Below are 17,500 nucleotides of genomic sequence, written 5' to 3'. Positions count from 1 at the left end.
TCTGCTACATACAGAATCATATGTATGGCTGAAGAGTCACACTGTACTTTATTTTAAAATGGGTACTCCGCTGGAAAACATTTTTCTTTAATATCAACTGGTGTAAATGACTTATATATAAAAATCTTAATCCATCCAGTACTTAGCTGCTGTATGCTCCACAAGAAGTTGTTCTTTTCTGTCTGCCCACAGTGCTCTCTACTGACACCTCTGTCCATTTTAGGAATTGTCCAGAGTAGGAGAAAATCCCCATAGCAAACCTCTCCTGCTCTTGACAAGAGGTGTCAGCAGAGAGCACTGTGGTCAGACTGGAAAGAACTACACGACTTCCTCTGGAGCATACAGCAGCTGATAAGTACTGAAAGGATTAAGATTTTTAAACAGAAGTCATTTACAAATCTGTATAACTTTCTAGTACCAGTTGATTAAAAAAAAAAAAATTATATATATGTTTTCCAGTTCCCCTTTAAAGTCCAATGTCTTGCTACTGGGGGTGTCTGGGAAGTTCTTGACCTGGGAGGTGAAGGACCATTTAGGAATAGCCTGCTTTGGCCTACTTATAATTCAGTCCTGTTTGTCGTCTCACACCCAGAATGTCTACATTTTATTGTATAAAGCGACACACAATGGGGCCACCACTGCACTGAAGAGTATGGATAACGTATGGTAAGGTAATTGTAACGTCCTATATAGTGACTGCTATATATAAGGGATTTAAAGAGAAAAGACAAGGAGGAAGATTTATCAAAACCTGTATAGAGGAAGAGGGGTGCAGTTGCCCATAACTAATCTGACTTTTTCTTTCTTTTTTAAAAAGGCCTGTGAAAAATGATAGAAGCGATTTGATTGGTTACCATATGCAACTGCGCCTCTCTTCCTCTACAAAGGTTTTGGTAAATCTCCCCCAAGGGGTGCAATATGTCCTCCTGCTTTAGATGACATGATTGTTTGTGTGTTAGGGTCTATTCACACGACAGAATTTGCGCTTGCGGAATACCGCCACAAATTAAAGCCCATAGACTTCTATGGGATTCCGCACTCCCATTCACACTTATGAATTTCCGCTTGCGGAAATTCATAAGTGTGAATGGGAGTGCGGAATCCCATAGAAGTCTATGAGGCTTTAATTTGAGGCGGAATCCCGCAAGCGGAAATTCTGCCGTGTGAAAAGTCCTGTTGACTGCCATTTGTAGATGTCCATTAGGCAGCACCTTTGGCATGGTTAGTATTTGGCTATGAATTTTTAGTTGCTTTAAAATACATAGTGGTAAAGAACCCCAAAACCAAAACAAAACCCCATGGTATTCTATTACATTTAAAATGTTCTTCATACCCCACGAATACAATAAACTATGTGAACCCCTTCTACCTTTTCCCACCATAAGGGAAAGCCATTTCGAAGCTCAAAAAAAATTTAAATAAAAGCTACCATCAAAATAAAGTTTTACGGGAAAAAAATTAAAAAAAAAAAAAAAAGTGCTAATGAAAGAGGAAAGGGCAGCAAAAGGAAAGATATGAGACAATAGTCCACATACCTGAAATAGTATAATCCCCATTTGGAGAAGCAACAGTTATGGATGATGCGTTGCCAATGCTCTCTACCGGGCCAAGGCCCACGTGGTTGCTGAAGCTTAGAACGTGCCAACCCATTACTTTGGCCAACTGCTGAACGGCAAGGACCTGGTGCTGAGACATCTGGGAAAACACAGGAGGCAATGGTGAATAAGTATATGTCCTGCTCCTAATATATAGTGGACAAAAAGAGCTTAGATAGCAGAGCACTGTACTTAGCAGTTTCTATTAGTCCCAAAAAGAGTACAGTGACCCCCCGACCTACGATGGCCCCGACATACGATCATTTCAACATACGATGGCCTCTCAGAGGCCATCGCATGTTGAAGGCAGCATCAACATACGATGCTTTTATATGTCGGGGCCATCGCATAAATGGCTAATCTGCAGCGCCGTACAGCAGTTTATTGTGCCCCGCGAGCTCCAGTGAGTGTCACTCATCTGTCCCCGACGTTCCGGACTGTCCTCTTCATGCTCCGCTGTACGGCCGTTGCTCTCCTTTGTCATCATGTCGCTGCGCATGCCGTCCCGTCCCGTCATCCACTAGGAGCGGCGTGTGCAGAGACATAATTACGGCGATGAAGAGCGACGATCCAGGGCAGCAATGATGGTCCGGAGCGGCAGTGACAGTCCAGAGCGGCAAGGACACCCCGGGGACGTGATGGTGATGGAGAGCGACGATCCAGGGCTGCGGGGACTCGCGTGTATAACTTTCTATATTACTATTGCACGGATGCCTCAATATACGATGGATTCAAGTTAACGATGGTTCATTTGGAACGAATTACCATCGTATCTTAAGGGATCAATGTAAATGGAACGAGTGCAACCTTGACCACTGCATTCTTCATATGGGTTCTCCTAATCGGTGGACCTCCGCTGATCACATACAGTGCTACCTCAACTTACAATGGCCTCAAGTTACAATATTTTCGGTCTTTACTGGATCATTGTAACTTGAAACCAGACTCAACATACAATGTACAGACAGTCCAGATCTGTGAAATGTGTCAATTAGAGATGAGCGAACTTACAGTAAATTCGATTCGTCACAAACTTCTCGGCTCGGCAGTTGATGACTTATCCTGCGTGAATTAGTTCAACCTTCAGGTGCTCCGGTGGGCTAGAAAAGGTGGATACAGTCCTAGGAAAGAGTCTCCTAGTACTGTATCCACCTTTTCCAGCCCACCGGAGCACCGGAAAGCTGAACTCATTTATGCAGGAAAAGTTATCAACTGCCGAGCCGAGAAGTTCGTGACGAATCGAATTTACTGCAAGTTCGCTCACCTCTAGTGTCAATGGCTGAAAGAACCGACCAATCAGAATGGGCATTCACTGGTAAAACACCTGTATTACTGAAGTGCATGCTGGACTGGCTGTCTGGTAGCGCCACCTACAGTACAGGGAGGTATTACATGTTCTGTACTACCCTTTACTAGTTTTGAACGCGAATATTCAAAATGCTAATTTTTACCGCGAATATCGGCACTTTGCGATTTCACGAATATTTTGAATATTGTGATATATATTCATAATGACGAATATTTGTTTTTTTAATGCGAATATCGGCACTTCCAGACTGGACACTGATCCCTCCCTTCTTTGAGGTGAAAGATATGAATTTTCAAACACAGCGAATATGCGAATTCGCTGTGAACATAGGACGAGTATTTGGCCATATATTAGCAAAATATCGCAAATTTGAATATGGGCCCCTGCCGCTCATCACTACTCTTTACCTGTGCCAGGGTTAGCTGCTCCTTTGGACACCAGGTGAGGGCGGCTCCATGTTACTTTTTTAGGACATTGCATGTACTGTACAGGACCCTGAAGAAGCTCCTGTCCTCTACATAAACAGTGATTACAGCTCCCAGCAGATCTTTATTACTTTTATATGTAAGGATTTGCTTTATCTATATTAGTCAGCTACTTATTTTTCTTTAATCCTCACTTTCTCCTATTTTTGGATGACATTTTGGTGGCTCCAGGACCAATTACCAGGTTTCCATAGAGTTCTGGTCTCAACATACAATGGTTTCAACATACAATGGTCGTCCTGGAACCAATGAATATTGTAACTTGAGAGATGACCGTATTTATCTCCTATACTGTTTAAAAGGTAAGAAGTTTATCAGAATGTAAACGTATAAAAATGATATAATACAAGAGGAGGAGGGGGGGGGGGGGGGTCACCTGTGACAGGAGGAAGTCTTGCAGCTCTTGTTCCTGATGGGACAGGGTGATGACTCTGCCATCTCTGTGGACAACTCTGATGTGGTCCACCCCAATGTTCAACTGTAATTGAATTGACCTGATTGTAGAAAAAAATAAAATCACAAGAAAAGTAACCCAAAAGGGAAATGACACTGGGCCGATAATTCGACATAAGTGCCGCTAATGGCACAATGACGTCGGTGAATGCATACATTTCTATCATAAATCCCTTCTGGAGGAAATGACATGTAATGGAAGAACCTGAAAGGCATCAAATTCTCCACTACAAACCACATACAGGCATTGGAGCAGAGTTTTCCCCATTTGACCGGGCAACAAAAAGGGTCCCAAGGAAACGGAGGTCACCATTAAAGGGCTCCACTCTTTAGTACAGTGGCCTCCAAACTGCGGCCCTCCAGATGTTGCAAAACTACAACTCAATTTAGCCAAACAACAAAAACGGCAAAACAATACGTGCCGTATGTAGGTCCCGGGGGTACCAATATATAGCCAAAAACAAAGAGACCCACAATACTAATATTATTTCAAAAAGTATAACAATCTTTATTAGACAATAAAAAACAGTTTTAAAAATTAGAAAAAGGCAGAGGATGACCTTACACAGGAGACAACAGGTGCCAGTGGACCTGGTATGGGTAATGGAGGTATTCAGTCAAGAGTATACATAATATAAGGCTGGCATAGCTGCATGTTTACAATATCGTAACAATAGATATAATATCTAACATACATTGAGGTAACATAGGAAGCAGCAATGCAATACAGCAGACATAAATAGGAAATACCTAAAAAGGACTACCTGTCATATACCCAAAGGCCAGGAGCACCAAGCACCAACACCCCAACGCACGTTTCGCGTATGGGCTTCGTCAGGGGGCATCACACGCCCCCTGACGAAGCCCATACGCGAAACGTGCGTTGGGGTGTTGGTGCTTGGTGCTCCTGGCCTTTGGGTATATGACAGGTAGTCCTTTTTAGGTATTTCCTATTTATGTCTGCTGTATTGCATTGCTGCTTCCTATGTTACCTCAATGTATGTTAGATATTATATCTATTGTTACGATATTGTAAACATGCAGCTATGCCAGCCTTATATTATGTATACTCTTGACTGAATACCTCCATTACCCATACCAGGTCCACTGGCACCTGTTGTCTCCTGTGTAAGGTCATCCTCTGCCTTTTTCTAATTTTTAAAACTGTTTTTTATTGTCTAATAAAGATTGTTATACTTTTTGAAATAATATTAGTATTGTGGGTCTCTTTGTTTTTGGCTATATAAAACTACAACTCCCAGCATGCCCGGACAGCCGTTGGCTGTCCGGGCATGCTGGGAGTTGTAGTTTTGCAACATTCGGAGGGCCGCAGTTTGGAGGCCACTGCTTTAGTATATGGAATATGAAGTAATTGTCTTTGTCTATACCAGGCGGCCACAACTAATACCTGCTGCATATTACATCTGCGCTGCAGTTCTCCGCAATCCTGGCCAGGGACTCAGCGCTGAACCGGAGCAAAGTCAACGCCATTCATCCCATTTAAAGGGAAAGTGTCATTAGAAAAATTACCTATTTCTGGTTTTACTCACTTCCCTCTGTGTAGGGACTGTTTTGTGATATACTAATTATGAAAAAAACAAAAAAAAAGTCCTATTGTTTATATAAAAGGTTTTCATGTTTTTTATTTATTTTTTTATCTTTTTTGATTTTTTCTCTCTCTAATTTTCTCTTTTACCATCTATAATTTACAATAATTCAGAAATCTTGCAGTTTCCATTCTGGCCACTAGGGCTTCAAAACTAAGCTGAGACTTCCTGTTCTGTACAGATCATTTTCCAGTAATACTAAAATGTTGGTGCTCAAAAGGTCTATTGTACTTACGGTGTGTTAGAATTAAATGAAAAAAATTATTAATATTGCACATATGATATCACATGATTATAAGCAATATCATTATATGTGCAATATTATTAAATATTCATTTTTTTTATTTTTAACGCATTTGAGTCCATATGACCCTTGAGCACCAACATTTTTGGTATTCTCTATTTTGTATGTCGACACTTCGGGTATAAGTGTCATATGGGTTTGCTCGGTCCATTGAGAAACTTTGGGCAGGGAGTCTTCCTTTTATATTTCTACTCCAATTCCCAGCAATGCCTTTATTCTGATCACAGACAGGATTACAGTAATAGGCAGCAACAGAAAAAGATAACACTGGATCCACCACCACTCACATTAGAGATCAGCCTTCCTTTTCCTGCAGAATGACCTCTGAAAAGGTCACAGAGAATGCTCAGTAGAATCTCCAATTCATTTAAAGGGGTACTCAGCCAGAAAACATCTTATGCTCTATACAATGTTCATGGCATCACGCCATACCTCCTCCCATAGACATGAATGGATGGGGTGTGCGGCTGTAGTCACCTGGAATTTCGTCACAAAGCAGAGTTCGCTCCGTGCACCGGGTGACTGGGGTGCCGCAGCAGGGGGTCCCCAGCAGAGAACAACTGTGATTAGACATCTTATCCTCTATCCTTTGGATAGGGGATAAGATGTTTTCTGGTGGAGTATCCCTTTAAATGGGTCAGCTGCTGTCTACTGTTGTCTATGTCCATGGGTCCTGCCATAAAGCATATCACTATATGCTGTTAAAAACAGCTCAGGAAAAGATGGCTGGCTTATAATAATGTACAAAAAAAATTAAAATAAAAAAATTTGAAAAAAATAAATAAATAAATAAATAAATAAAACACACAAACCAAAAGAAAAACCATGTTAAAGTATCTGGGTCTAATCATAAAAAAAAAAAAAAATCTAGGCATCACATTTAAAAGGGGTTATCCGGAATTTTTTTTTACATTTTTTTTAATTTATATCAACTGGCTCCAGAAAGTTAAACAGATTTGTAAATAACTTCTATATAAAAAAAAAATCTTAATCCTTTCAGTACTTATGAGCTGCTGAAGTTGAGTTGTTCTTTTCTGTCTAAGTTCTCTCCAATGACACCTGTCTCGGGAACTGTCCAGAGTAGAAGCAAATCCCCATAGCAAACCTATTCTACTCTGTGCAGTTCCCGAGACATGTCAGCAGAGAGTACTGTTGCCGGACAGAAAAGAACAACTCAACTTCAGCAGCTGATAATTATTGGAAGGATTAAGATCTTTTTTAATAATAGTAATTTACAAATCTGTTTAACTTTCTGGAGCCAGTTGATATAAAAAAAAAATTGTTTTTTCCTGGAATACCCCTTTAATTTTATCAAGGCAAAAACAAAAAAGAAAGGCAGATTATAAAGGCCATGTGGTCTTTTTCTGCAGACAATCTTCTATGTTCTACCACCCAGCATGCTTGGCATGGTGAGAGTTTTAGCTGTCCAACAGTTGGAGGGCCACAGGTGGGCTCACACCCTAAAGGGTCAATCGCACATACCACATTTACTGCAGATTTTTAAGAAAATCAGCAAATCCACCACAATTGCGGATTTTCTGCAGAACCATTGAATGCAGCATTTTTTTTTCCATAGTACCCTGAATACAACCACTCACTTGCAGATCTGTTCGTATCCCTGCGATGTGATTAGGACTTTCACGCTGGACTCATAGACGTCATTGATACTTGACCAATGGGCTTGGATTTGGGGGTCTTCGATTCTGCTCGCCAAACTGTCTACAGTGCGGGCCGTCCTATGGCAAAAGAAGAAAGTACATGGGTATAATGTGCATCAGAATCTGTAGCTAAAGTTACAGAACTCTGGATTATATTGTCCTTCTGGATGACAACTGGATGTTATCGTTTGCCTTTTCAATGGGGTGTGTCAATATACCAGTGTGTCCCAACCAGGGTGCCTCCAGCTGTTGCAAAACTACAACAGCCATCACGCCCCCTCCCATAGACATGAATGCCAGAAAGTTAAACAGATTTATAAAATTACTTTTAATAAAAATTCTTTATCCTTCCAGTACTTATTAGCAGCTGTATGCTACAGGGCAAATTCTATGCTTTTTGAATTTATTTTTGTCTTGTCCACAGTGCTCTCTGCTGACACCTCTGTCCGTGTCAGGAACTGTCCAGAGCAGGATAGGTTTGCAATGGGGATTTTCTCCTGCTCTGGACAGTTCCTGATATGGGCATCGGGTGTCAGCAGAGAGCACTGTGGACAAGACAAAAAAGACATTCAAAAAGAAAAGAATTTCCTGTGTACTGAAAGTAAGTACTGAAAGGATAAAGATTTTTTAATAGAAGTAATTTACAAATCTGTTTAACTTTCTTGCACCAGTTGATTTAAAAAAATAAATAAATAAAATAAATGTTTTCCACTGGAGTACCTTTTTAATTTAATCACTGTTGGCCGCATATCCCCTTTTTAACTTGGGGTGATGGGCAGCTGATAATGATGACTTTGTTGGGTGCACAAAAGAGGCGATCAGCTGTTGAGTGTTTCTGGTCGGTCAGCTCATCGCTGGCTCTTCTACCAAGAATGCGCAGTCAGACCATAACTGGCCCTTAACTCATACATTTCCAGGAGCAACAGGGACAGCACTATGCAAATGTCTAAAGAAAAACGCTTTCATTTACTAGTACTGAGGTGTAAGCAGAGCTGCGAATGTGCTCCAACTATCAAGATATATCTGAACATGGATCAAGCGTAATCGTCATGGTTCCCATATGGCCGGGTTCACACAGCAGAATTTCTGAACTGAATTCTGCATGAATTTATAACCAATTCACGTCAATGGAATTCCTGCAGCAGAAATTCTGATGTGTGCATGGGAAAGCAGAATCCCATTGAAGAATTTTCATGCAGAATTCAGTGCAGAAATTCTGACATGTAAACATGGCCTATAAAGTGCTAATGTAAACTGAGTCTGAAACCAATATAGCACGCTTACCAACAAGTAATCTGTCCAAACCTTGGGAACAGAACAATGTTTTTTTTATTTAACAGTGTGAATTAAGCTGTCGCAAAACTACAACTCCCAGCATGCCAGTATAGCCAGAGACTGCTGAGACATTGGATGGCCGAGGTGGGACACCACGGAGGCCAGTGATTGGCTGAAAGGCAGTGTGACACTCTGGGCCCCGACATCACGATTTCTGAGAGGAAGAGGATCATAGCTGGGGTCCAGAGCGGCACGCCGGAGGCTTCAAAGAGTTAAAGGAGTAGTGCAGTGAAATAGAACTTATTCTCAAGCCAAAGGATAGGGGAAAAGTTGTAGATCGCATGAGGTCCAACCGCTGGGACCCCCCGCGATCTCCTTCCGGAAGCGGCTATTCAGACCCCTGCAGGAAGGAGCAGCCGACAAGCCCCCTCCATGTATCTCTATGGGATACATTGAGGGGGTGTGCTGGTCACCACTCTGTGCGGGGGTCAGCACCCCCCTTTCGCCCCTTTTCGAAATCGAGGAACCATCCCTGTGAGCGCTCACCTGCTTCGGAGGAATATGTGCTTGGCCTGTTTGATGATCTTCTCCAGGAGGCCCTCACTCTGCTGCAGGGCATTAATCTCATTCTTATCGAACGCCTGAGGTCCAGCCAGACGCATCCTCTTGTGACCGAACGGAGCGCTCGCCGGATGGGGCATGACGATGTTACTTAATGTCTGCTTGTGGAACTGAGAAAATAAAACTGGTGTTAAGAGATCAGCCCTGTCAGCAGTGACCCCGTCACCACAGAATGACCTCCGCCCCCGTGGGTCACCTCTCGGATGAGCTGGTGCAGGTTATGTTCAAGGACGTACAGATGATCTTCTGTGTTTGGTTTATCGGAAGACGTCTTCTGAGACTTTTTGTCATTGTTGGAGTGACAAAATGATATAGAAAGCTGGAGGCCTGAGCAGGAGGAGATACAAACACAGGGACATTAGTGCCTTCGGCATTAGGACCAGTGGTACGAAAGATACTAAGGGTACATTCACACCAATGGATTCCCTGCGGAATTATTGCAGTGTATTTTCTGCAGAAAATCAGCAGCGGACTTTGCTACCATTGACGTCAATGGGTCCAAAAGAAAAATATGCAAATTTGCCTCTATAGCAGATTTTCTGCTGACCCATTAAAGTCAATGGTAGCAAAATCTGCTGAGGAAATTCTGCAGGTAATCCACCCGTGTGAATGCAGCCTAAGAATTGTATTATTTTTTTTAATTAAAATTGTTTACTTCGACAAAAAATAAATAAATAAATGAAAGCAACATATATTCACTGCTCTGTTTATACAGCTCCTATGTATCAACAGAGATATGGGGATTAGGGATCGACCGATTATCTGTTTGGCCGATAATCACGATTTTGGACATTTGGTATCTGCAATTACCTTGCCAATATGCCGATAATGCCCCGCTCCCCAGCCAGACACGACAGTCGCCCCATTTCCTCCCCCCATCCTCTGCCCACATACCGCCGCCGCTGACCCATTGCCTCCCCCCATCCTCTGGCCACATTCCGCTGCCCTATCTTCTCCCTGCGATGGGGCAACTGTGGTGGTTAGACTGAGGACCCCAGGACAGGCAGGGGGAGAGAAGCGGACGTCGGTGGCAGTCTCTGGCCCGGCAAAAGCCGCTGCAGTTCATTGATTTAAAGCGCCCGCTTTAAGTCATTGATCTGCAATGGCTTCGGCCCCACCGGGGGGGGGATGGGTTGAAATAGCCAATAACTTCTACAGGAATATCGGTATAAGTTATCGGCTATCGGCCTGAAAGGTAACAGATTATCGGTATCGGTCCTAAATACTAGGGATACATGCAATGCAGACCTAATAATGAGGACCTGTGGTGCTTAAAACCACTATTATATAACCTATTATCCTGAAAGACCACTCAAAAAAGGGTCAGTATAGAAAATGAACCAGCTCCCCGCCTGTAGATGTTGTACGATAGGAAGGAACTTCAAGTGATGTAGGAAGCACAGAATACAGGTCCAAGCCGCGAATCTTGGTATGAACAGTATCCAAAAAAGCAAAAGGTGCAAAAAATTGCAAAAAATTCCAGCTCACAAAAAATCAATAAAACCTAAAAATTTATTAAATCATGTTAAAATGATACCCAAAAATGGTGAAGAGTAAAAGCAACCAGAAACGCCGACGCGTTTTTAACCATATGGTTTTTAGTCATGGCACATCCTAGTATGCCAAATGCATCCTATTTATACTATACTAAAATTAGGAACACCCAACAATGATGGAGGTTCCGGGGAGGCAACAGCACAATGATTACACAGGTGAACACCTAGACCGATAAGGAAAAACTACATGAGTTACGTAGAATAGTATGTGTATAGATCTATAAAGTAAATAGTGCACTAAAGTGGTGTAAGAAAGAAGACCACAGCAGTTCGCAACTACTGTGGTCTTCTTTCTTACACCACTTTAGTGCACTATTTACTTTATAGAGAATATAGCTGTCCCGATCAGCTGATAGGACTCTAGGAGGGTCCCTACCTTCTTTCTCAGCATCTGATCGTCAGTATTGCTCCATGCCTGAAATCCAGGCTGGAGCAGCAGAGCACAGATAACACTGATCAATGCAATGCTATGGCATTGCATTGATCAGTGCATGCAATCAGAAGATTACATGTAATAGTCCTCAATGGGACAAAAAAAAAAATGGTTATATATTATAATATATATATATATATATATATATATATATATATATATATATATATATATATATACACACACACACACACAAAAAGTTATTAAATGTGATTTAACCCCTTCCGTAATAAAAAGTTTGAATCACCCCCTTTTCCCATTTAAAAAATAAAGTAAAACATAAATAAAACATGTGGTATTGCTGCCTGCGTAAATGTCTGAACTATCGCCGCATACTGATCAGTTTCACCCCCAAAAAGTGTAAAAAAATATATATTTTATGTACATATTTGTTATCACTGCGTGTGTAAATATCCGAACTATTAAAATAAAATGTTAATGATACCGTACTGTGAACGGCGTGAGCGTAAAAAAAATAAAAATAAAATTATATATAAAAAAAAATATAAAGTCCAAAATAGCTGCTTTTTTATAACATTTTATTCCCAAATTTTTTTTATAAAAATGTATTAAAACTTTTATATAAGCAAATATGGTATTAATAAAAAAGTACAGATTACGGCGCGCTCATTCCACCGCTTATACAGAAAAATGAAAAAAATTATAGGTCTTCAAAATAGGGGGATTTTAAACGTACTTATTTGGTTAAAAAGTTTGTGATTTTTTTTAAGCGCAACAGTAATAGAAAAGTATGTAATCATGGGTATCATTTTAATCGTATTGACCCAAAGAATAAAGAACACGTCATTTTTACCGTAAATTGTACGGCGTGGAAACAAAACCTTCCAAAGTTTGCAAAACTGCAGTTTTCTTTTTAATTTCCCCACACAAATAGTATTTTTTTGGTTGCGCCATACATTTTATGGTAAAGGGAGTGATGGCATTACAAAGGACAACTGGCCACGCAAAAAACAAGCCCTCATACTAGTCTGTGGATGAAAATATAAAAAAATACAAAAATAAAGTTATGATTTTTTGAAGGAGAGGAGGAAAAAACGAAAACGTAAAAATAAAATGGTCCTTAAGGGGTTAAACATACTAATTTTGGTGCATGTAGTTTATAATTTGTTTAAAGTATTAAAATAAAACCTACATAAAATTAGGTATCCTTGCGACCGTATAGACCTACAGAAGATAAGGTGTCATTTTTACAGAAAAGCGCACTTAGAAGAATCGGAAGCCCCCAAAAGTTACAAAATGGCGTTTTTTTCTTTCAATTGTGCCCCACAAATAATTTTTTTCGGTTTTGCTGTAGATTTTGTGGTGAAATGATTGATGTCATTACAAAGTAGAATTGATTGCACAAAAAAAGCCCTCATAAGGGCATGCATGTAGAAAATTGAAAGCGTTATTTTTAGAAGGTGAGGAGGAAAAAACTAAAGTGCAAAATTGATAAATGGCCCTGTCCTTAAGGGGTTAAGAAGTACAGAGACCAAACCTCCTTTTGCATTAGAGGACTCTGCCCTCTGGGACCCCTCACCCAATTCCCACCACCCCCTTCAGTCTCCTGAACGGGGTTAGACTCTCTCTGCTGAACACTGTAACCCCCCCCCCCACCTTCCGTGACGTACGGACGTACTTAAAGGGTACCGCTCATCAAATAAACTTTTGATATATTTTAGATTAATGAATGTTGAATAACTTTCCAATAGCATGTTAATGAAAAATATGCTTCTTTCTATTATATTTTTCCCGATCAGTCCTGTCAGCAAGCATTTCTGACTCATGCTGGAGTCCTAAACACTCAGAGCTGCCAGTCTGCTTTGTTCACAGCCAAACAGGCTGTGGACAAAGCAGGCTGGCAGCTCTGAGTGTTCTCCTTTGTGCACAAAGCAGACTGGCAGCTCGTAGTGTTTAGGACTCCAGCATGAGTCTGAAATGCTTGCTGCCAGGACTGGTAGGGAGACCCCTAGTGGTCATTTCTTCAAAGTGGAAAATTAAATAGAAAGAAGCATATTTTTTAATAACATTCAATTGTAAAGTTATTCTGCATACATTAATCTATAATATATCAAAAGTTTTTTTGATGAGAGGTCCCCTTTAATAACCCTTTTAATGCTTCAGCACCAAGGAATTGTGGACAATAGTCGCTTCCACCTTTATGGGAACAGTTTGTGTCCGCCCCTCTTCTGCTCCAGCATCACTGAACCCCAGAGCACACAGCACGGGCCATAAAAGGCATGAAGGGTAAAGTCTACGGTGGAAGAACTTGACAAGCCACACAGAGCCTTGATCTCAACCAATTAATAATCTAATTTCATAATTTTTTTTATTATTAATACTCTCTATATAGCGAACACAGATTCCACAGCGCTGTACACTCAAATTAGTCCCTGTCCCCATTGGGCATCAGTATATTTTTGAAGTGTGCGAGGAAATCGGAGTACATGGGGGAAACACAGAGAACATACAAACTCTTTGCAGATGTAGTCCATAGTGGCATTTTAAAGGGGTACTCCGGTGAAAACTTTTTTTTTTTTTTTTTAAATCAACTGGTGGCAGAAAGTTAAAACAGATTTGCAAATTACTTCTATTAAAAAATCTTAATCCTACCAGTCTAGCATGCAGCACCCACCTGGGAGCACGGCATGAAGCACTGGAGGCTCGAAGTCTTATGCCTCCCGACAATGGGGACGGAGTATCGTGACAACACCACTCCGTCTCAGTGTGACGTCACGCCCTGCCCACTCAATGCAAGTCTATGGGAGGGGGCGTGATGTGTTATTATAGGGGATACACTTTCTAGTTGGCGGAGTTACCCCTTTAACCAGGACAGAAATTTGATTTAAAAAAAAAAAAAAGGGGTATTCCAGGAAAAAAATTTTTTTTTTTAGATCAACTGGTGCCTTAAAGTTAAACAGATTTGTAAATTACTTCTATTAAAAAATCTTAATCCTTCCAGTACTTATCAGCTGTTGTATGCTCCACAGGAAGTTCTTTTCTTTTTGAATTTCTATTCTGTCTGACCACAGTGCTCTCTGCTGACACCTCTGTCCATTTTCTAAACTGTGCATTGCAGCAGAGGTTTGCTATGGGGATTTGCTCCTACTCTGGACAGTTCTTAAACTAGACAGAGGTGTCATCAACTGCTGTATACTACAGAGGAAGTTCTTTTCTTTTTTTAAAGTGTTCTCTGCTAAGTACTGGAAGGATTAAGATTTAATAGAAATAATTTACAAATCTGTAACTTTCTGGCACCAGTTGATAAAAAAAATAAAAAAAAAATGTTTTCCAGTGGAGTACCCCTTTAAGAACAAATGCTGGACATCATCCATATAAGAACACAGGACGCTCGTCTCCCTATAACCCACCATACAGTACAGTGGGGGAGCTGCATACAAAGCGAGCCCCATACATAATGTGGGAAGAGTGGAGCGCCAGAGAACAGCCTGTGCACAGCCAAAGATGGATGTTTGTCTAGTACAAAGGCTGCCAAGGAAACGACACAACGTGTTCGCTATCTGGCTGTGCCTCTCTTTATGCCGAGGAGCCTCAAATGTTCCAGCTCTATGAAATATTAAGGCTTTACCGCTGCACACACGGGGGAGCCGGCATTTATATTTACAAGGGCATAAAGGATTGGCTTGTTTAACATGGAAAAGTAGATTTTTAAGCGAGTCCTTCCCGGAGATGCTTTGTTACTATGTATACCACACCAGACCCAGTGGGCTCTATTGTCTAGAAAGAACTTCTATACATTGGATTTTCCACTCGTGAGCACAAAGAGAGCAGGGGGAACCTGGTGCAAAGGAAAGCACACGATGGAGGTTACACGATTAACCCACTCCCTGCCATATCACTGAATGGTACCTGTCATTAAAAAAATAAATAAAAAATAAATAAATTGATATGTCAGAGATATCAAACATTTTTATAGTGTTCCAACCCCAGACGATCAAGAGAATGAGCCGGGAGAAGTCTGTGTAGTTCTCTCCCGGCTGTGTGTCATGTGACCGATACGGATTTACTATGCAAGTCAGTGTTTCCCAACCAGGGTGCCTGCAGTTGTTGCACAACTAAGGGAACGTTCACACAAGTGGATTAACTGCGGAATTATCGCAGCATATTTGCGGATTTTGTTACCAATGACTTCAATGGGTCCAAAAGAAGAACTATGCAAAATCGGCCTCTATTGTGGATTTTCTGCTGACCCAATAAAGTCAATGGTAGCAAAATCTGCTGCGTATTTTCTGTGGACATTCCGCAGGTAATCCGCCAGTGTGAACGTAGCCTAAGAAAAAAAAATAATTAAATTGAAATTGTTTATTTCTTCGACACATAAAAAGATTAAATAAAAAATAAAGCAACATATATTCACTGCTGTGTTTATACAGCTCCTATGCAGGTCACTGTATCTCCATAGTCACATAACACAAACAAACCATACGTAGTTGTACCCTACAGCTGTTTTTTTTTTTTTAAACCATGTCTCCAGCTGTAGCAAAGTTACAACTCCCAGCATGCCCGGACAGCCGTTGGCAGTCCGGGCATGCTGGGAGTTGTAGTTTTTCAACAGCTGGAGGCACCCTGGTTGGGAAACACTGATGTATGTCTATGGGGCAGTCCAGGTCTCAGACACAGAGCAGGGAATTGAGCATGTGGCTTTCTCCCAGCTTGTCCTCCTCAGTCAGGATCTGAACACCCAGGACAGGTCGAAAGTTTTTATTTTTTTAATCAATCAACAGTAATGCTTTAAAGTGTACCTGTGATTTTTTTCATTATTGTTATTTTTTTAAAACTTACAGATTGTTTAAAGGAGTACCTGTCATCAAACCATATTTTCTAAACTAACTCAGATTATATTCACCAACTACTCCTAACACCCCTCCTGCCCTTAAAAAAAAAAAAAAAAAATTTAATAAAATCTGAACTTTAAAAAGCTGTATCATACCTTTTCCATTGCTCACATTGTATGAGATCCCAGCAGGAGAAAGTGGGCGTTCCCCAGCAGGCACAACATCACTGAAGCCTGCAAGAGCTGTGCCTCCCCAAGCCTCGCCCGCACTTCCTGAGTTTGGACTTCTGTAAGTCCAACTGGAGACCAAACTAACTGTGACTTGCGGCAGGGAACAGAACAGACACCTAGTGGCCGTTTTTTCAATCACTTTCAAAACATATGAAAAATTGAGAATTTTAACCGCAAGTAAATCGCAGAGTATCTTATTGTTCCTTATGTAATAATATGTTAAAAGTTTAGTTTGGCGACAGGTACTCTTTAATTAACTCTTTAGTTTTAGTGCAATCACTGCTGGTACTGAGTCTCTGAGAATCCCCTCAAAGGTGCTCAATTATTTTTCATTCTCTCCATTTCAGACACAGGACCAGAGCTGCCAGGAGTACACACACAGGCACTTCCTTTCCATTACTTCTTTGGCCAGCACCTATTTCTGTCTGATATGCCATGATATAGTACTGGAGCAAGGGCACTGGTGTGAACAGGCTGGAACTGTGCTGAGCTGATGATTTACAATGTACACTACTATAGATGGAATTTGGAAGGTGAGGTTCTTTAGGCACTGCGTTTGGAACGAGATATGTGGGCAGAAGGAAACCATAGCATTACAGCAAGGAAGAAGATTACTTCCCAAAGTCAGCCCGGTTCTAAGCAGTGAACCACTTCTGCTGAAGAGATAAAGGAAGGGCAAGTAACATTCAGGAGGCAGCTTTGTGTACATACAGCAGTAGATCAAAAATCCAAATGGATGGGATCACTGGTCCAGATTGTCTGACTTTTTTGTGGTACATGGACCTCTGCCAGACTTTCACCTAATATCAAGTTCGGTGATTTTTTCCTACAGGTAGTTACATGTATTTACAAGTATTTAACCCCTTAAGGACCAATCCCATTTTGGCCTTAAGGACCGGGCCAATTTTATTGTTGCATTTTCGTTTTTTTCCTCCTTACCTTCTAAATATCATAACTTTTATATTTTCATCCACAGACCCATATGAGGGCTTGTTTTTTGTGTCACTAATTTTACTTTGTAATGACATCACTCATTTTACTATAAAATGTACGGCGCAACCAAGAAAACTTTTTTTTATGTGGGGAAATTTAAAAGAAAACAACAATTTGGAAAATTTTGGAAGGTTTTGTTTTCACGTTGTACACTTTACGTTAAAAATTACATGTGTTCTTTATTC

General features: G+C 40.9%; 1 protein-coding gene across 2 annotated transcripts in view; it reads right to left on the bottom strand.

Moving 5' to 3' along the window:
- The window catches only part of MED17 (mediator complex subunit 17), a 181,247-nt gene that overhangs the window by 7,273 nt on the left and 156,474 nt on the right, over positions 1 to 17,500 (bottom strand). For both annotated transcript variants that reach the window (XM_056561473.1, XM_056561472.1), the window contains exons 7-11: positions 9,504 to 9,634; positions 9,233 to 9,417; positions 7,352 to 7,489; positions 3,766 to 3,883; positions 1,536 to 1,695 (exon numbers count right to left, since the gene is read on the bottom strand). In XM_056561473.1, coding sequence (XP_056417448.1) covers positions 1,536 to 1,695; positions 3,766 to 3,883; positions 7,352 to 7,489; positions 9,233 to 9,417; positions 9,504 to 9,634 — 732 coding nt within the window. The remainder of the gene's footprint in view (positions 1 to 1,535; positions 1,696 to 3,765; positions 3,884 to 7,351; positions 7,490 to 9,232; positions 9,418 to 9,503; positions 9,635 to 17,500) is intronic.

Source organism: Hyla sarda, chromosome 2 (genome assembly GCF_029499605.1).
Source record: "Hyla sarda isolate aHylSar1 chromosome 2, aHylSar1.hap1, whole genome shotgun sequence".
In the NCBI taxonomy this organism is placed as follows: Eukaryota; Metazoa; Chordata; class Amphibia; order Anura; family Hylidae; genus Hyla; species Hyla sarda.
The sequence above is the reverse complement of the archived record's forward strand: the minus strand, read 5'-3'. Positions and strand labels throughout refer to the sequence as shown.